This window comes from Delphinapterus leucas, chromosome 3 (genome assembly GCF_059928025.1).
Source record: "Delphinapterus leucas isolate spDelLeu-1000000601 "Yukka" chromosome 3, BTC_Dleu_Yukka2, whole genome shotgun sequence".
Classification (NCBI taxonomy): Eukaryota; Metazoa; Chordata; class Mammalia; order Artiodactyla; family Monodontidae; genus Delphinapterus; species Delphinapterus leucas.
Genome location: NC_143131.1, coordinates 42,984,407 through 43,006,190, shown reverse-complemented (window position 1 = coordinate 43,006,190; position 21,784 = coordinate 42,984,407). Strand labels below are relative to the sequence as shown.

Below are 21,784 nucleotides of genomic sequence, written 5' to 3'. Positions count from 1 at the left end.
GTTTTAAGTCAAGTCTCTTCTGTTTTTAATGCACGGTTGATTTTTTTTTATAATTCCAAGTTCCAGACATTACTTATATCTCTATTAAATTTCACTGTGTAAGCACTGGCTCATAGTTCCAGCTTGTCAAGGGCTTTTTGACTTTTTTTTTTTATTCTGTCATCAAAAATATTAGCAATTTCTTTCAGCTTTGTGCCATCTGTAAATCTTGAAATGATACCTTCAAAGTTTTTATTCAGTTAAAGCTTACAGACATGTATCAAATTGTCTACTCTGTGCCAGTCCCATGCTCCCTGCTAGGGATAACAAGATGACTAGTAATCATTCCTTCAGGGAGTTCACAGGCTATAGGGAGTAATAGACATGTAATTATATAACTATAATGCAGTTAGATAATTGCTATAATAGAGTTATGTGTAAAATGCTGTGAGAACCAAGGTTGGTTGCAAATCATAGAAGACCCAACCCTTTCCATGCTGGCACAGATCCATGAATTTTAGGGTATGGCTGTTCATTCAGTTACCAGGCTGCCTAATTACTGTCATCTGGTTTACTTTTCTCTTTATTGCCCAAGGATACAACAAGAGACTTGTTAAATATTTTGCTGAAATGAGGTATTCCCAAAATGTACCAACCTGGCAAGCCAGTCCAAAAGGAACTGAGAATTATTTTGAAAGACTTATTCTTAGTGACCCCATGATGGCTTATGATGATCCCATTTTAAAAAACTCAAGTGATATTGGCCTATCCCCAGTCTTCTGGTAACGTTCCCATTCTCCATGGTTACATAGCAATGCTTAGAGTAGTTTTGCGGTGGTATCTGAGTTTTTCTGCTATCCTGGTGTGTAATCTCTCTGGACCTGGAGACTTGAATTAACTTAAAGATGCTTAATGCATGCTTTCCTACCTTCAAATTTACCTTTCTCTTAACTCTTTCCGGATTGAACATCATTCTTTTTTTTTTTTTTTGCGGTACGCGGGCCTCTCACTGTCGTGGCCCCTCCCGTTGCGGAGCACAGGCTCCGGACGCACAGGCTCAGCGGCCATGGCCCACGGGCCCAGCCGCTCCGCGGCACGTGGGATCCTCCCGGACCGGGGCACGAACCCGTGTCCCCTGCATCGGCAGGCGGACTCTCAACCACTGCGCCACCAGGGAAGCCTGAACATCATTCTTTTTATGCCCTCTGTTTTTGTTTGTTTGTTTGTTTATTTTGCTTCTTTGTTCTTCTTAACAGTTTTGCAAGGATAAATTCATTTTAGCCTTTAATCTTCTTTCCCCTTCGTATAGTTTCATCCTTCCTTTATCTACCTTCTTCTTTAAGATGACTGGTCATGGACTGGTTTTTCTCCTTCTCCTCTTCCTCCAATTATTATATTGAAATGCTGACGTTTAGCATAATTGACCATTTTTGGTATTATGGTCTGTAGGATAACATCACCCATTTCTTCTTTGATGGTCACAATTAAATGTAGAGACTTGAATTCATTGTTTTCTCATACTTCTTTGCTGTGACATTGTCAACTGAATAATGTAGAAATTTCTCAGATCTGAAGACTTTATAGCAGCCATGTGTTTAATGGCACCTGGTTCTGATAATGTGACTGATAATAGGAACATACTTGCTACCAAGACTGGGCAAGTATTTGGAGATGAACTGTATTTTAGTTTGCATTTTTTTGGATAACTCAGATTAATATTTTTTATGTTTGTAGGTGCCTTTAAATTTTCTCTATTTATCATTTTGTCTTTCCTTCTAGAAACACGATATGATGCTTCGTTTATACAAACGTGTTTTGTGTGTGTGATTCATACACATTTTGGGATTTTTTCCCCAAATAAGCATATTTTATTGTTATTGCATTAATTTTTAAATTTTTTTAAAAATTTATTTATTTTATTTATTTATTTTTGGCTGCATTGGGTCTTCGTTGATGTGCGCGGGCTTCCTCTAGTTGCGGCAAGCAGGGACTTACTCTTGGTTGTGGCGCACGGGCTTAGTTGCTCTGTGGCATGTGGGATCTTCCCGGATCAGGGCTCGAGCCTGTGTCCCCTGCATTGGCAGGCAGATGCTTAACCACTGTGCCACCAGGGAAGCCCCAAAGATATTTTAAAACATTTAAATTTTGTTCCTAATCACCTCATGGAGCCATATTATTAGTTCTAAGCTTTCCAGTTAATTCTCTAGGATTTGTAGGTATGCAGTAATCGTCTGCCAATGACGACTATTTTGTCTCTTTTCTAGTGGTTGTGATGTCTTTTACATCAGCTTTCTGCCCTATTTTATTGGCTACAACTTTCAGAGCAATGCTACATAAGTCTGGTGATAGTGGAGCCACATTAATTTTTATATCCTCTGCACCTAGTATAGTACTTGGCACATAAAGGTACTCAGAAAATGTTTGCTGGAGTACATTTCCTTAAATTTAGCTGTCAAAGATCTTTAATTATAGTTAGCAAACTAAAAAACTGTGTGTATAAATAACAATAGTACAAAATAGAAAGCTACCTACACATGACATTAAAAACTACAGATAATGGGGGAGTTCCCTGGTGGCCTAGTGGTTAGGATTCTGGGCTTTCACTGCTGTGGCCCAGGTTCAGTCCCTGGTCGGGGAACTGAGATCCCGCAAGCCGCACTGCGTGGCCCACAGACAAACACTACAGATAATAAACTACTCTGGCTCTTCAGTGAGAAAAGGAAGATTATGTACAAATGCAGTAAAAGGAATGATTGTGGCACAGGTGGCATATAACACAGGACTTGTGGATGGATTATACTTGGAGATATGAAGATAGGGAGAAAGGAGATTCCCAGAAGAGGGACAGGTCATTAGCAGAGATGGTCACATTTGGGAAGTATGATGGGTTTAAGGCAAAAAATGTGAGCAGGGCATTTTGGCTGCTGTACAATTCCCATAAACGGTGTGGAAGGATCCAAGGTTAGGAAGGTTAATGGGGTCAAACCACCAGGATCCTTGAATGGCAAGATAAACTGTTTTTCACCAGTGCTTCTCAAGGTATTTCACATCACCAGAGACGTGGAAAATGATAATACTTCTTTGGTATATTGGGATAAACAGAAACTGTGTACTGATAGAGGTGATGACAAGAAATGGGGGATTATGCCCCAAGCCTCACTAGACACCCCAATGGCTATAATGTTTCAGCACACCTGTCGTCCCTCTGAGGGACACCCATGTTAGGAAGGAGGTAGGATTTTATCAAGGCATATTTTCTCTCTCATTTCAATTTAAAGATGTTTTGAGCTTTATGCCAAGCAAGACACCTCCCTACCACACACATAGACTCTTTGTTACATGTACCACGTATGTTTCCAGTTCCCTGTTCAAGTATCAAGAGTCCCATTTATTTACTTTTCTGCCAAAACTATGGCTTTTAATTGTAAGAAGAGATGACAATCTACCCCGTCCCAGGTTCCTTAATTTCCTACCCAGATTGTGGTTTACCAAAGATCAATTCTTAATTTCTTGGTGTGTGTATCATTATACTTGTTTTATCCGACTTGCTTTTGATTTTGTGATCCTTTTGAAGAATAATTATATCTCAGTACTAATGCAGCTGAATTTTGACATGAAATTCTCTCAAGATTACCTGTGGTTCCCCCAAGAAGTAAACATACCACCTCTGACAATTCTTTCAGGAAACTAGTATATGGCTCTGAAATAATAATTAATCAAATTGTTATACTTCCAGTCTGAAAGAGCTACTGTAGAATGTAAACAAAATTACCTTAACAGATGATTTTTCTTTAGAAAGGACTTCCCTTGATTAAAGAAACAAGTTTAAAATACACAGTACCGTAATTTGATTTGCCTTTTTTTCCCCTTTAATTGTTGTTGATCTCATCTTCTCTTTTTTCTTTTTTTAATTTCGTAATTTCTTGATTTAGTCTCTTTTGTAACTATTTCTCTTTGCTACTGTCCACGTGCCTGTCTCTGGTGGATTCTATCTCTCCTCCGTCTCCCACATAATGATTTACTGCTTCTAATATGCTTTGAGCAGGGAGCCAAGAAACTAAGTGTGATCACATTTTTTTTCTAGGCAAGATTTTTGTGTGGACCTGAGGGACCTTTTAGAGTGTTAAGCATGTGAGCTTTAAGATGTTAATTTGAGGACATTTCTGTTGGCTGCCCCATGGCTCCTAGTTTTTAGTTGTGTTCTGGATGGTTGAGGCATCCTGTAAATGTTTAAATATACTGTACAAGCAGTCATATGTCTTGAGACCGCAAGGAGGGGCTTTGTTTTGTTTTTAGTGCAGCGATAATGACACTGGAAATAAAATTATTTTATTTACAACTCACTGAAAAGAAATTTAACTTTCCAATTTTTATTACTACTTTATGAATCAGAAGAGTAAATATGCTCTTATGGGAAATACCATGTTGCTAAGAAGTAGGTTAAAGCCTAAATAACATAGTGTCATAAAGATATTATCAACTCAGTGACCTGTTGGATTATGAGCTCATGAGTCAGGCAGGGGCCGTGTCCAGCTAGTTCACCACTGTATTCCCATTGTCCCGTGTTGATTCTGGTGCATGGAAGTCACTCAGTAAATATTTGATAGTTGATTGAGTGAATGAGCAGTATAAATCAGACGACTATTTTTAATTCAGCGGACATGAATTGAGTGAAGATTATATGCCTGTTCCAGTGCTAGATCACTGAAATATCCGGAAGAATTGGTCTCAAAACGTTAAGTACAGAGAGGTATCAGCACAGAGCAGTCATAAAAAATTGAACACGTTAAATACACAAGCATTGTTACAAGTGTCCTAACATCAAAGGGATATACAGGTTGCTCTAGGATCACAAAGGATGGAGAAAGCAATTTTGTTAAAATGAAATTAAAGAAGCCCTCACAATGAGATGATGTTTGGGTTTAGACTTGAAATATGCATTGGATTTTTCTAGGTATGCCATAGGTGGAGCAGCCAGAGGAAAAATGCCTGGTGGCGTTTCAAAGCGTCCAAGAGCTTGGCAGTTACACTGGGATGGGGATGGGGGTAAATGTGGGTGATTGATGAATGATTATTAGGAATAAGGGGTAAGGCATTAAGAATGACTCTTCAGATTCTTAGTTTGGCTGGCTGCCAGTCCCCAAACAGGGAATCCAGGAGACTGGTTTGGAAAAGAATGCATGGTGAGAATGAGTTCATTGGGAGACAAGTTGAGTTTTAAATGCCTGGGAAACATCTAGAAGGGAAAATATGATTGACTAAGAAATAAGGGTATTGGTGCTTAGGAGAAAATTAGATGAGAGCAGTTGAACTGATGGTTTTCAGGGTATTAGAGGTAGCTGAAACTATGTGACTGAAGATGTTCTGAAGGAGGATGTGGAAAGTGAGAAGAAAGAATTCTGGGGACTTTCGTTTCCTTGTCTGGGTAGTATGGTGCAGCACAGCACCTGGCAAGCCATAAGCTTTCAGAGCAGTTGTTGTTGGTGTTATTTTTAAATCTTGCCTGTGAAAGAAGCATTTTGAGAATGTAGTAGATGCTGTTTACTAAAGCAATAATGACTTGCAAGTAAGACCTAAGGTAAGTTTTTCCCCTTTAGTTCATTAGTCCACATTTTGGAATTTTCTGCCTGGCTACAAATTCATTTTTAACTTCACATGAGTTACCTATTACTGTGTAGCAGTTTACTGTAACTTATAGAGACTTTAAAAAAAACCACACTTTTTCCTCAATAAGTTAAACTTAAGATTATCATATGACCCAGCAATTCCACTCCTAGGTATATACTCAAAGGAACTGAAAACAGGTGTTCAAACAAAAACTTGTACATCAGTATTCATAGCAGCTCTGTTCACAGTAGCTAGAAGTTAGGAACCACCAAAATATCCAACAGCAGGTGAATGGATAAACAGAATGTGGTATATCAATATAATGGAATATTAGCCATGAAAGGATCCTCTTCTAAGCTAGAGTTTTTGTTTGCAGATTTCAATTCCTGGGGGATGTGGTTAGTCTGAGGGCGTTGGTTCCTGGCCAGAGGATGTCCTCAGTTCGTTGTCACATGGGCCTCTCCAACATGGCAGTTTGTTTCACTGAAGTGTCCAAACCAAGAAGGCTAATCTGCTATTAAGACAGAAACTATAATCTTTTATAACCTAATCATGGAGGTGACATCCTATCATCTCTGCCACATTCTGTAACCTAGAAGTGAAGCACTAGACCAGCCCATAGTCCAAAAGCGGAGATTACACAAAGGTGACAATACCAGAAGGTGGGGATCTTGCAGGCCATCTTGGAGCCTGCCTGCCACAAACGTTAAGGGGTTACCCTTAATGTTTCTGTGAGGCTTTGGCTGTTTATATAGGGACAACCGTATGCTGTTCCTGATAGAACCCTCTTCATGTAAATCCAAAAATCATGTATTGAGTATCTATGACTTCATTATGGCAAGTATAAAGAAAGAGAAAATGTGGTGTCTGGCTTTATGGCGATGTAAAACATGGGTCATTTCTCTTAATGCTTCCTATTGTCGTACAGAAATAGTTGCTTAGACATTCATTATTTACAAGGATGTATGACCTTGGATTGATTTGTGTGCTAAGAGACTGTGTTCGTGCATGTGTATGTGTGCCTATTTGATGAAATGACCTGATTCTTGAGGTTTATAGCAAGACCATTATTTTTCTAATTAAGGGAGAGAGAAATCTTGAAGGATACAAACCAAAGAATCAAGGTGGAAGGGGTACTATGTTTTTCTTTCCTAAGTTTAAAAAAAAAATGGCTTAGCCATTTTCTTATAGGAGACATTATTCAGAATAGCAACAAGTCTATGATAAGTGTGTTGAAAACATTTTTTTTAAGGACCTTGATCCTGTGTCAGATCGGCATACTATTATGCATGTCTACCCTTTAATTGTTTTCACTTATCTCAAATAAGAAGGGCATGAAAGGAGTGATGTGTCCTCATTAGTCAGCTATGAATATAAGTCCCAAGCTAATGTCAGAGTTTTAAGAAAATTCAGCATGGTGGGACTGTACTGGATACCTAAGAAATATTTCTTTTCATGTAGTCTGTCCTCTGTCCTCAGGCAAATATAGTCTTTAACTATCCCCATCTAAATAAAACAGTAGTAGGCTTAGGATCATTTAAATTGCACTGTCTCTTTTCTTTTGAGTGTGTTCTTCATGGGAAACTATTTAGAAGTGAAATGCTTGACCTCAGGCAATGTTTCAAACTCTTTTGTCTTCTCTTTGGCTAGTGCACTAATTCCTAATCTTTTTATGCTGTGACACTATTTTGTGTAACCCTCTGTTCCCATACACGCTTACATTTTAAAAGTTAATTAAAATTAATTTCATTTTGAGAGCTCCACTTGCCTCTCGAGATAATTGGAGACATCCCACAGCATGGAAGACAGAAGGTTGGCAATTACTGATGTAGTAATATAGTTACATGTGAAGAAATCTGTTTAATAGTATATATGATGTGGTAGGCTAGTCTTGTTTTAATATATAGTAATTGTTGCTATATTTTAAACTGTATTAAAATATGAGACTGCTTATATTCACATCTATGGGCAAATAACCTACATATTCATTCTTTCATCCACTTATTAATTGACTTAATCAACAAATCTTGAGCACCTGCCTGGTGCCAGAGTCTGCCCAGACCCCTGGAGGCACAGTGGTGAACCTGCCTAACGAGGAAGAGCTTGGGGATTTTTAGCAAAGTTGATTTGTAGAGCTATGTACGTAGTACCTTGTGAAAATGGTGTCTTTTCGTAAAAGCAATGGAAAAACTGTGAGAAAGTGGGTTATAAACAGTTGTAAGAATGCCTGAGGGAAAGAGCCCATTTTGTGCTGAGATTCGTTTGCCTTTTTCCTGTTCATAATCCAACTACATTTTATTTAAAAGGAGTCCTGTTCAGAGTAAAAGACAGAGAGAGCACTTGCCTACCAATGGCAGCCCCTCCCTTAACTCCTACATACTTCCTGAGCTCTCACGAGCGTAGCCACATGAGCCACTGGAAGTATCACTGGCGTGCAGCGATATGTGATCATCTGTGCCTTTATAGCAAAAGGGAGGGGCGTGTACAGGGTAGTAATAGCTTTCTGTGTGTGTGTATGCACGTGTGTGTGTATTCCATGCATCAGCCTTGTAGACAACATCAACTCTCGCACACGAGCTCACTTTGTATTAGTGATTAATTTGGGGTTTTTCATATAAAATATATGAAAGTGTCACCTTAGTGTTAAGTTGATTAATCACTGTTGTGCTGAAATCTAACTGAAGGAAGGTACTTTCATCTCAACAGGAGAAACCTCCTTTTTTGGTGTTGGGGCGAAGAAATGTGGACAGCCATAGGGGAGGAAGAAATTGAGGAATATAAAGTACTAGGGGCTGCAGGAGGGGTCGGATATAGAATAAAGTTACTAGAAAAGAGGAAAGTATCCACCCCCAATAAAAACTTGGTTTATTTTTATAAAATTGGGTATATTGGAAATTGCAGAGGAATCTATTATCCTTCTTTGGCTGTTTCTTTCAGCACTTTTACTACCAGATCTTAGAACTCAGGTTAGTTCCGTAGTCCGATAAGTTATAGGCTTAAATGGTGGCCAAATAATAATAGTAACAATAATAAGAATATAATAGTTAACACTTAGTGAACATTTGGAATATTCCAAGCACTATGTCACATGAGTTATCTCATTTAATCTCTAGAATCCTATGAGGTACCTAAGTATTATTTTCTCCCTTTCATTGAAAGGGAAGCCCAGGCTTAGAACAATTAAGTTGATTATCCAAGGTCACTATGATGACATGTGGCAGAACTGGATTTCGAACCCAGTGACTTCAGAGTCCATGCTGTTTGTCATTCTACTGTCGTATTCTCTGTCAGAGCTGGCCTGCCTGTCAGGACTGACCCCAACACCAGTGCATTGCCTTGTTTTCAAGGAAAATTGTGTACCAAAAATCTGAAAAAATTGGAACCTTCTGAAAGTTTTGGAATATATCTGATCCCTAAGATGACAGCTGTCCATATTTATTTATGATTTGTAAAGTGCATTGATTTGTCCAATTACATAATTCAAATTATAATGTACAGATCTTCCTCGATTTACGATAGGGTTATGTCCCAATATACCCATTGTAAATTGAAAATAATTTTGTCAAAAATGTGTTTAATACACCTACCAAACAGCACGGCTAAGCCTAGCTTGTCTTAAATGTGCTTAGAACACATACGTTAGCCTGCAGTTGGGCAAAATCATCCAACAGAAAGCCTATTTTATAATAAAGAACGGAACATCTCATGTAACTTATTGAATACTGTACTGAAAGTGAAAAGCAGAATGCTAATCTGGGTACAGAATGGTTGTAAGTGTATCAGGTGTTTACCCTCGTGATCACGTGGCTGACTGTTAGCCAAGGCTCATTACTGCCGCCCAGCATCAAGAAGAAAGTATCATAGGGCATGTCACCAGCCCGGGAACAGATGAAAATTAAAAATTAAGGTATGGACAAAGCGAGAGAGAGGCATGGACATATATACACTACCAAACGTAAGGTAGATAGCTAGTGGGAAGCAGCCGCATGGCACAGGGAGATCAGCTCAGTGCTCTGTGACCACCTAGAGGGGTGGGATAGGGAGGGTGGGAGGGAGGGAGACGCAAGAGGGAAGAGATATGGGAACATATGTATATGTATAACTGATTCACTTTGTTATAAAGCAGAAACTAACACACCATTGTAAAGCAATTATACTCCAACAAAGATGTAAAAAAAAAAAAAATTAAGGTATGATTTCTACTGAATGTATATCACTGTCGCAACATTGTAAAGTTGAAAAATTGTAAGCTTAACCATAGTAAGTTGAGGACCATCCGCATGTTAGCTTTTGTACATTATTAAACACTGCCCAGAAAGTCTAGACTTTCCCTTGCCATTCACTATTTTATGCTTAAGGCTAAACATGGATCTTGGCTATATTTCCGGAATCAATAGGGTGACAACTAATAGAACCAACGGAATAGTCCACAAAGGAAAACTTCATTGTCCCTTTGGTAAGCATTTCCATTAAGAATGACAGGGAGTGTCAAGAAAGGGTAGATGTGGGTGGGATCAAATAAGCATTGTAGACCAAGCAGAATTCTCTTAAGGTTTTATTACATGAGTAGGTTATATAGTACTTATTACAATGAGTAGGTTATATAGTAATAACTTGTTTGGGGTCAAATTAATCACAGAGAAGTTACCTTTAAAGTGAGAAACTGATATCTATCTTTGAGTGCCAAGGCTTATAATCTGTTACTCTAATTATTCTTTATTGTTATATAGGATGAGCCATTAGATAGTTTTAAGCTTTTTTCTGTGGGCTGTGAATTTGTGTTCATCTGGAACCTCACGTTATCTCTGTCAATTTTGTCATATAGTTGGTAAGTTAAAGTCTGCAATAAAAAGAAATATTGCTAAGGGAGAAATGGCAAGCTGTGCTAGAATGCAATAGCATTTCCACGGTATTAAAAGATCTTATTTCACCCTGAGTATGTAACAAACATCTTCCACTTCAGCCAGAAAATTCCTGTTTGGCTTTCCCCAGTTGGTTGCTTTGGTCAATGGCAATTTCAACAAAATCGTTCCCATACTAGCTTTTCTACTCCAGCCACCAGAGTTTCCAGAATACTACAAATGTGCTTTACTTTTTGTGTTATGCCAATAGCTCAGGAATTTGCTGTTTTCTATTTGGAGCCATGCAAATCGTGATCACCCTGGGGGTTGTGGATCTTCTAGGGAGTCAGCCCTTGGCTTTTACAGGAGCACAGAAGGGAATATTTTCCCAGAGCTCTTCTCACAGTGTTTTCTTTCCATGCTTTCAGTTTCTCATGGCTGCTGGTTCTGTTGGGCACCAGGACAGGGCAAGGGATCACAAATAGGATAGGATCAAAAAGGATCACACTGAGCATAGGGTAATGCTCTTACTTTTCAGTACGGGGCTTAGTACATGCTGCATCATGGATGCACATTTCCAAACACTAAAACAGAACTCTGAGAAAGGCTAAGCAATAAGCAGAGTGAGGTTTTGTTGTGTATGTGTTTTTTAAAAAGTTTTTAATATCAGATGTTGGCTGAGAAATTTCTTGCAGAACTGGGTATGTGCCATAAACATAAAAATTACATGCTAATAACTGTAAACCAACAAACTACCACCATCAACCAAAAAGATAAATTATTTCTGTATCATGGAGTGATTTTTTTAGGTAAATTCTACATTCTGCGTTTGAGAAATCTGAATAAATGTTTTATAAAAGGTTACTCAGTTCATTTAAAAAATACTGATTGAGTGCCCAGTATGTGTAAGACTTCATGTTGGATTCACTCAAAGTATGGAGTTAATGAGACACATAAATGTGCAAAACTCCCATATGGCTCTTTCAGTCTAACCAGGAAGATGAAATATGCATTCAGCTAACAATGAATGCTACAGGGTGGGAAGGGTTATGAACAGAAACAAGAGAAGTAACCTAAAACTTTCGGAGAAGTTATTTCCAGGTGGAAGATCACATAAGGCTTGGTGGAATAGGTGATGTTTGATCTGGCCCTTGAAGGGCATCTAGCAATTTAAATGAACAAGAGCTGAGGGGAGAACTGACATGGTTAGAAACTCCAGGCAGAGGGGATAACACAATCAAGGTGAAGGTGAAAAGCCTGAATCTGGTCCAGGAGAGCAAAAGTTGCATTTGTGGAGTGTACAGGAGTGTAATGGAGAAATGAGGTAGGAATGGCCAGTTGGAGCTACATCATGGAGAACTGTAAATGCTAAATCAAGGAGTTTGGGAATTGCAAGTTATAGGCATTAAATATTTTTGAGCGGAATGATGGTATAATCTGAGCTAGTTTTCTGGACCAGTATTAGTAAGTTCATTGTATCACTGCCAGGACAGAAGTGAGGAGACCAGTTAGAATGTCATTCTGATGATCCAGACAGAAAGTCATGAGAGTGTGAACCAGAGGGAGAACATAGGAGCAGGGCAGCTATCGGATAGCAGGCATAATAGTCCTCAAGTACAGTTGTTAGGACTTGACTTTGAAGGTAATGATGTAAAACTGTGTTTAGAGTAATACAGACAGGCATCCAGGATGCTTGTTGAGGATAAGAAGAAAAGAGGGCAGTTGGTGTATCAGCTTGTATAGCCTTTAGAACTTTGTTTTGCCAAAGATAAGCTGAGGACAACCTGCCTCAGAATCTCCTGGGCTGCTCACTTTATGAGAATCTTTCTAAGCGTGGAAGCATGTGACCACTGGGTTAGAATTCCAACACAATGAGACCAAGGGGATTAGTATGACTCCTATATGGACCTCTTAATTTTGAGATTTTGCTCCCAGCTCCGGCTGGCCTATCTTTGGACAGGAGACAGTCAGGGGAGAGTAAAGATAATTCAGAGTAACATCTTTATTTCTGTTGGAAAACAGCTCTGAATTTATGCCAAATTTTAGTAGGTCTTAAAGAGACCATTAAGTTTCTTTTGCATATTAAAGGTAATTAGTATCTACAATTCTTAAAACTTCTGTGGGATCTCAGGGCCTTTATTCTCTTAAATTATTGAGACCTCAGAGGGTTTTTATTTATGTAGCTTATATGTATGTGTCGATATTGATATATATCAATATTTGCCATGTTAGGAATTAAAGCTGATAAATTTTTTTAAAATTCTTCAATTCCTTTAAAAGTAACAATAAACCCATTACACATCAATATTAAAAAAATGTTTTAATGTAAATTAACAGTTTCCAAAACAAACAAAAATATTTGAGAACAGTGGCAAATCTCCTTAATGTCTGGCTTAGTAGAAGAGGACCGGATTCTCATAGCAGCTTCTACATTTAGTCTGTTGCTATGTGTTATTTGGGTTGGAGTGAAAAAATTCTAGCCTCACACAGATAAATTCAAAAAGGAAGATGTATCTTAATAGCCTGTTCGGATGATTGCTGATCGTTTTCTTTCATACAACACTGGAATTCTTTAACAAGTGGTAGTTTTTAAAGGTCATTTGCGATGTGGAATCTGAAAACCACATCCATGCACTTTTTGTATTCAGTTACGTAACATCCAATGATCAGTCTTGTGCTTCGAGTGTGTTTTTTTTTAATCTATGCATGGTTTTGTACCATAATGCATTGGTCATTTGGGAAATATTGATTCATTAAGTTAGGTAGATCTTCCAAATGTTGAAACATTTTATAATACATATCTATTAATATCATCACCAATCTCGTCATTGAGAAGCTATCAAGATCTCAGTGATGCAAACATTTTCCCCAAATTCTAGTTTTGGCTTGAAAACAAATTTTACCACTGACAACAAATACTTTCAGTTGTTTTCCTTGAAGTTACAGGCTTATGTAATCATTTTTGAGAAAATGTCTATCAAATACTCAAGACTGAATATAATCATAGTTTGTCAGTTGAAATTTCAAGTAAAAACGGGATTCCAGCAAAATAAAAACGACTAGTTTAGCTCACAACTCAGTTGCACCAGTGCTTAACCTCCAAACAACCATGTGCTTTGGTGTGTAGCAAAAATGCTTTTTGACTGCTTCTCATTTAGTTTTTTTTAAAAAAACATGTTTAAGAGTTAATTTGATAAAACTTTTTACTGCTTTATTAAGTTCATTCTTAGGTGAAACTTGCTCCCCGCCCTGGAAAATACATGGTGGTCAAGGATACAGTGACTACTAGTTTGAAGCCAGCACTTCTGATCATGTTAGGTTACCCGCAAATTTATTCACCTTTGTTTTGCACCATTAGCAAAAATGTCAGTGTGGTGAAAATAGCAAATAACGTCTTATTCTAATTATAAAAACAGTGTTGATTCCTGGGTCTCCAGAAAGAGTCTTGAAGAACACTCTTTGAGAATGGCTCCTTCTTCTGCCCGAAAGTATATGGATAATTACATAAACCAAGTCTTGGATATTTATTTACACATAATAATGATTTTATTTTTTTTGTGTGTGTGTGTTTTCTGCTCATGAGCCAACATCTAGTCACATGGCCTAAATTGACATTTATATGCTATTTTGGGGGGGTAGCTGAGGGAGGCTTTGTTGGTGTCCCCCATAACCCCATTTCCATGAGCACCAGACTGACTTTCAACAACTTAAACCTCTTGGAATTCTTTGTCTGGGAGCGTTCTCTGGCTGCTGAGTGCCTTGGGCAAAACCAAGTAAATTTAAATAAAATTAAAAATTCAGTTCTTCGGTTGCACTGACCACATTTCAAGCGCCCAATTGCCATGTGTGGCTAGTGGCTACCATGTTGGCAAGTATAGATGTAGAATTTTTTTGTTTTTTTCCATCACAAAAGGTCAGTAGGACATCACTGGTCTAGAGATCAGATTTTCCATAGGGAAAACTTGGAGCAACTATTTTATTGTTGTAGCTGACTCCTGCATATTCCTGGTTTGTTTGTTTGTTTTTTAGCTTATTGGGTCCACCTTTCAAAGAGCAACTCTTTTAATGAACTTATTCATAGCATATTAATTTACCATGAGGGAACTAAGCATCTTTTTGGCTGCAAATAACAAAATAGTCTTCTAAAATTGGCTTGAATAATTGGCATGTACTGTGCTCACAGAATGAGTTCTTATAATACAGAACTGGGGATAAGTTCTGCTGCTCAGCACTGTTCTCAAGGTCCCAGGTTCTTTCTGTCTTTCTATTCTGATGTCCTCAATATGTTGGTGTGTCTCCTTTAAGGTTGCTAGGAGGCTAACACTGTTCAAAGCATCACCTGATCACCTAATGAAATCTAAACAGTAGAAGAAAGAGGCGTCTCTCTTTGGGCATCTATCTTTTTAATGAGGAGCAAAATCTTTTCCAAAAGCTCCCAGCAGACTTTTGTCGAGTCCTCTTTCACCAGAACTGAATCAGATGTCCATGCTGCAAGAGACAGAGGCTGGAAATACCAGTACCTGGCATTTTTAACCTCTATAATGGTAGACTGACTCTGCTGGTAAAGAATGTAAGCCTTATGAAGACTGAAAGTTTGGTCTTGTTTTGTTTACTTCTGTGTCCCAGCACCTAAGACGATGCCTGGTGCTCAGTAGATATCCATTAGAGGAATGAATTAAGGAATTAACAAGTACATGCTGTGCCATAGAAATGAACCTGCCCAATGAGGACATTATGCTCCTGTCTTCTATCACTGCTCTTGTTGTGGTATCTTGAACCAGGCTATCCTAATTGATTGGCTCTCAGAATGAACTCTCAGATTCCCAAGACTTCCTTACAACCCTCAGTAAGGAGATCTCAGATCTTGGGTAATGAGGACATTCGACAGCACCTTCCACCCAAGCTCTCTACTGTTTAGACCACCCCTTTGATTTTTAATCTAAATGAACAAAGGATAGATCAGGCTTGAGTTTGGTATTTATCCTTTTTATATAACAATTGTAATTTCAGGGACACAGAGCACACAATTGCCAGTCATTAGGATAAGAGCAGGCTCAGACTACTGTTAGATATGCTGTCCTGTGTGTGTTACCCTGTGTGGATTTGGTTTGTAGGTTAGGAATGATGGAATGTGGGCAATCAAACAGGTGTTCCGAATTTCCCCAGTTAGGTTCACTTCTCAAAGCACCTGGCAGCTGGGTGGATGACACATCCATTTCTCATTTGAAGTTGGTGAGTGAACTTAAGGCCCACTCAGCTGGACTGAACAGCTGTATCCCAACCATCACCCTGTTCCTGGTTTCCTCGGCCCAGATCTGGGTTGAGGCTGCTACTCACTAAAGCTGTTGTGTGGGAGGCTGAACTGAAACTTACAATTCCAAGCTCACTGCTTGTGATGAAAGTCAGAAATGCTGAGATTGGGCAGATGACTGTGTAGCAGGAGATTAACGAAAAGGGTCTTTGCAATATTAATAACATTCATATATTATGTCATATACAGGGCATTTTTAAAAGTTATGGTATTTGGGTTTGTTTCATCCACCAACACAGTCCTGGGACTGTCATTTTATCTCACTAGGTTCCTTATGGGCTCCTAAATGTGACAGGTGAAAATAGCTTCTTGTTGAAAGATGACTTCACAAGTTGGATTTCCAGTATGTCCCACATATTTCCAGTGAACAAGTTCCATTAAATCATGCATCTAGTATTCTTCTCCTATACTTCACTCCCTGGATACACTCCAATGCTATGGCCATGTTTTTTTCCTCTCATACATTTGCAGACCTTATAGTAACCAGCATTACTTTACAGGCTTTGAGGGTTTGAGCTAAGAAGAATAATGGCTTTCTAAATACTTCTTGTTGGTCCTAGCTCAGTGACTTGTATAGAATAGACAGTAATACTATTCATCGAATTAATTGGTTGGGAAATGCTCTTGGATAGGTTCCCACTCTAAGCATTAATATATATAAGCACTTAGGTACCTTTTATTCTAACAGGTTCCCTTTTTCCCCCTCTTGGCTTATGTGGTAGTAGAGTTCTTTATTTAGCTTTGTCACCTTTCTGGTCGATGATCCTTGTATTTCAATCACAGTAGACCTAAATATATTCCTAGTTGCTTAGCCTTGGACACATGATGTAATTGTTTTGTGTCTTGATTTCCTTATTGATAAAATGAGAGTGATAAAAGTACCTACCTCATAAGACTGTCATGGGCCAGTGACTTAATACATGTAAACACTTAGCACAACCAACATTTATTTCAGAACTGGAGTTGGTCAACCTCAACTGCTGGTTGGCTATGGATACAAAAGTTTGGCGAAATCAATGAAAGCATTCTGTGAGCACTAATGAGGTCTATAGAATTTATGATAAAGCATGTTGCATCTATTCTTATTATATGAAAATTGTGTGCTACACGTCCTTTATGTAGGTAAAATGTATAAAAAGCTTGTGTATGGATACATGTGCGCACAGCATTTTTGTTATTTTAAACATTTACCACCAGGTAACACTGTCCCTACTTTTGTTCTTCAAGCTTATGGATGTTTCTCTCCCATATGGATAATGTCTGGATGTAGCCTGTAGCAGATGTTGTTGGTACCCTACCCAGATCTCCTTTACTGGGCCAGTGCATCCATCTCCCAGCTGCTGCGGGTATTGGCTGCTAATGACTCACACCTGTACCCTTCTCCAGAGGCCTGCCCTTGGCTGACAGTAATTGCCTCAACCAAGTATGTTGGGGAGATTATGAGATCATGCCCCAGCCCCCTCTCCTGTTCCCCAGGGGTGGCTCAGAGCCAATGACTGTTCAGGGGTGTAACAGCCCAGCCCCCTTGCCTTTTGGATGGGGCAAATTCCGTGGTTCAGTCCACATTCTAGAACTGCTCATTGGATCAGACTGAGGCTAGATTTCTGAAACCATACCTTTGTGTAGCTCCTTCCCCCATTCTGGCTTGCTTCTTTCACTCTTGTTTCTCCTGAAGCACTCTGTCTATACTCAGGTGTTTAAGAAATGCCATCTCAGGCTCTGCATGTAGGGTACCTGACCTAAGATGTTGCTAATTTCAGTGCCCCTATTGTTTTCTTAGTTCCACCATCACTTATGCAACTAATTCCCTATATTAAATAATCTCTGGCTTAAATTTCCTCTCTTTGTTTTCTTCTCTTGGTTGGACCCTGCCTGATAGGCATTAACCCCGCTCATATCCCCTGTCTTTACATATTTTTGGTTGCTCAACATCAAATGCCCTTGTTCTTATTATATCCCTGGTTATTTCTCACAGTATTTTGATGGATACCCCAGATTTTAGCATCTCAAAATAAGTTTCAAAGCCTGAGTCAATTACACCCTCCTCTTAGGACTGTTGTAAGAATTGTATGAGCTATTTTTTTTTTGAAAATACTTAGCTCTGTGCCTGGAATGTAGAAGTTCTTAATAAATGGTAGTTGTTTGGTTTATATTACTCTTGTAAGAGACTTGCCCAGTCTGGATAAGATGACTCATCCCTTGTTCCCAGAGAACCCTAATAAGTTCCTTTATCACAGTGCTTTATTACTCTTTATTATAATCTTTGTTTTTTATTCTATTTCTCCCAGAAAAACATGAGCTTCTCAGTGTCATCTAGTGGTATATTGGCTCTCCAGGGGAAGAAAAGACCTGACAGATAGCTTTTGCTGATTTTTCTTGGTGAAAAATACTCCTACCCTGTCCATTTTCAAGCTACCAAAGTGATGTCACTGGACAGTGCTGGGAAGAGACACACAACTGGCACACCAACTCCAGTCTCTACTCTGAATCCCTAACACTCAGCACGGTATATCTACCACAGGAGCTAGATGTTCAAGAGATGCCTAAAATATAGTTATTGAGTGGTCAGAACTTGATTATATGCCCTAAATTGGTGAAATTCCTTGATATCTAATTTTTGTTATGTAACCAATAACTTGTATTGGTTATATAAGTCCCCCTCCCCCACAATACACACATATGCACAAAAATTGCCCATGCTATTCATGAATCAGAGAAAAGGAAGTATTCATCATGATGTGATGGGAAATACCCATGCCCTCCCTGGGCAAGCTGCCTACTAACTCAGACACAGATCTCAAGTTTGTGATTTGCTATACACATGAATGGAGCTTAGTCACTTCACCTCTCTTGGCCCCAGTTTCCTCAGAGTTGGAAGCCTAATTAGTGTATAATTTCATTTCCTCCTTCCCTCATTTTCCTCATTCCTGTATCAAACTTTGAGTTGTACATTATGCTAGATATTGGAAATATGACAAGGAATAAGACTTGGCCCTGGCTGAAGAGCATCTCAATATCTTTTTCTATGAACATCCCATCAGACTGAGGCCATGAGTGTGCTCATTGCCAAATGGTGTTATGCAGATGTACCAAAGGCCAAGATTTCACATCATTACAAACTTTAGCACTTTGACACATAAAGGTATTGTGCTAATAGTTTTAACTTTCTGGATAAATTAAAAAAGGCTGTCCTGATCAGTGTAAGCAGTCCTCAGAAAATGTCAACCAGATAATGTTAATGGTATGGAGAGAACCCTTGGTGAACAGCTTGGTTATTCTGCTCTCTGAGTTAGGCTCAAACTCAGTGTGTAGAGAGGGTAGTTTTTTCAGGACTATTAAGCAAAATCTGAAAACATTCTTTTGTGTTTAAGTCTAAGAAGTACTTATCCTGATTCTTTCTTCCATATTTTGATAAGAAAGGCATGAAGAATGACTCTTAAACTTTAGTGTTCTCCTTCAAGGCCATATCCACCCATTGACTCTAATGCCTTTGTTCTCATCATCTGTGATCTCTGCACTTAATTTTTTTGTTGTTGTTTTGTTTTGTTTTTTGCGGTACGCGGGCCTCTCACTGTTGTGGCCTCTCCCGTGGTGGAGCACAGGCTCCGGACGCGCAGGCTCAGCGGCCATGGCTCACGGGCCCAGCCGCTCCGCGGCATGTGGGATCTTCCCGGACCGGGGCACAAACCCGTGTCGCCTGCATCAGCAGGCGGACTCTCAACCACTGCGCCACCAGGGAAGCCCCGCACTTAATTTTTAAAGCCGCATTGGTTTCCAATAGGAAATTACTGTTGGGAACTTTTTTCAGTTGCTGAAAGCTGTTTTTAAAAAGAGAATTTGTTTTGTTTTTGACAGGGGCTGATAATATCCGGAAATACTGGAGCCGCTACTACCAAGGATCGCAAGGGGTAATATTTGTATTAGACAGTGCCTCTTCAGAAGATGATTTAGAGACTGCTAGAAATGAACTGCACTCAGCTCTTCAGCACCCACAGTTATGCACTTTACCGTTTTTAATATTGGCCAATCATCAAGACAAGCCAGCCGCTCGATCAGTACAAGAGGTATGTCTCATTAAGGCAACAGCTCTTTGTCTGTCTTGTTTGTTGACTTTTGCTGCCATGTTGGAGTCTGAAAAGATTCCTGTAGTTGGAGATATGCTGGTTATACTGTTTTGCAACATGAGACCTAAGTTTTTTAGAAAACAGAAAGCCTATATCAACCTGATAAAAATTATTATTCACACCCATAACCCCACTTGGAGACCATAGATTTTTTTTTTTTAACTGTTTAGCGAAAGTTAAAGGATTTATAGGAATAGATTTCTCATCTATTTTAAAGGGCTAAAGGCCTGGTCATTTAACTTTTTTTTTTTTTTTTACCTCGACAGCTTACTTAGTTCATTCTTCTTTTCAAGGAATGCGTCGTGCGTATTACCATGCATCACTTGCCCTCAAATGTCGTGTTCTTGTCCCTCTGAAATGCTCACTGTGGACGAGAAGCAATGGGTCCTATTCTGTAATCAGCCAGGCTGAAAAGTGGTGCCTTATCTTGCAAGTTCCATGCCAGCAAATACCTTTTAGTAAGGACCCATTCTTTATCTTCCATATTTAATTTCATTTCTTAGCTTGTATCTTTCCTATAAAAGCATGAGACTAATTCTGGGCAGATAATCAGTGTCTCAGCAGAGTTTCTGATTCATGGTACTAAAGTAATAAGATATGTGAATAGCTTTCAAAACTTAAATTATAGTGAATTTTAACCTTAAGAATAGTGAAATCAAAACTTTTGATGTATTCCTTTACACCTGTAACTTTCAGGATATGTTCCATTACTTCCCCCATGCCCCCCCCTTCAAAAATTGTGTGCTTCTTTTTTTTTTTTTTTTACATCTTTATTGGAGTATAATTGCTTTACAATGGTGTGTTAGTTTCTGCTTTATAACAAAGTGAATCAGTTATACATATGTTCCCATATCTCTTCCCTCTTGCGTCTCCCTCCCTCCCACCCTCCCTATCCCACCCCTCTAGGTGGTCACAGAGCACCGAGCTGATCTCCCTGTGCTATGCGGCTGCTTCCCATTAGCTATCTACCTTACGTTTGGTAGTGACAAAGCTGTGACAAAGCGAGAGAGAGGCATGGACATATATACACTACCAAACGTAAGGTAGATAGCTTGTGTGCTTCTTTTAGTGACTTCGGAATAATAGAAACCACATTGCCCTTTAGTCTGAAAATGGATGAGGAGCCCAGGACATAACATGTTCTAACTCCAGACTCTCTCCCACTTTGTGTGGGACCCATGGGCAAATATCTTTGTCCCTGTGCCTGTCTCCTCACCTGTAAAATGGGAATAATGTGATTTTTTTAAATGAGAAGTGAGTGGGATTAATTTGAAGTGTAGGAGGTACTGTATCTAGAGAATTGTCATTTATTTTAGAAAAGTAGTAAAGAAGGCAAGGATTTCTTATTAAATAGAGCTTTAGAGCTTATGTGTATATTTAGTTGCCTCACTCAGAATTAAGTAGTTAGCACCTTTTTCCTTTTTAGATTTTGTGAAATACTTTATGGATAACATTAAATGATTAAGATAAAAAGAGTAATACAAATCTATTTAGACAGTCATCAATGTGCAGATCTTCAGCATTGTAATTGGTGCCTTCCTGATCTGTTCTTAAGACCTCAGGTACATCTTTTAACTTCTTAGCACCAGTTTTTCTGTCTGTAAAGTGGATATAATAGTGTATAATGATGGGTAGTTATGAATGTTAGATTAGTTTATGTTTATAAGGTGCTTTGCTGAAAATGCATTAGTATCCTGAGATTCATTGTGGAAAATATAATTTTTTTTTTTTTGCTTTTTAATTTAAGAAACTGTTTATATGTTTCCATAGACATCCTAAAAAGAAACTAATGTGTTCTTTAAACCTAATATATGACCCATGGTAATCCTCCATAGGGATTAAAGACTGCTACGTTGAATAAAGGAAGCTTTTAACAATTGATTGCTTTGGAGTATGCCATGTGGGTGTTGGCTGGCTGTGTC

At 38.8% G+C, this 21,784-nt stretch overlaps 1 protein-coding gene across 1 annotated transcript in view; it reads left to right on the top strand.

Moving 5' to 3' along the window:
• The window catches only part of ARL15 (ARF like GTPase 15), a 416,790-nt gene that overhangs the window by 175,969 nt on the left and 219,037 nt on the right, over positions 1-21,784 (top strand). Inside the window, exon 5 of the mRNA XM_022597630.2 lies at positions 19,594-19,802. Within this exon, the coding sequence (XP_022453338.1) occupies positions 19,594-19,802 (209 nt within the window). The remainder of the gene's footprint in view (positions 1-19,593; positions 19,803-21,784) is intronic.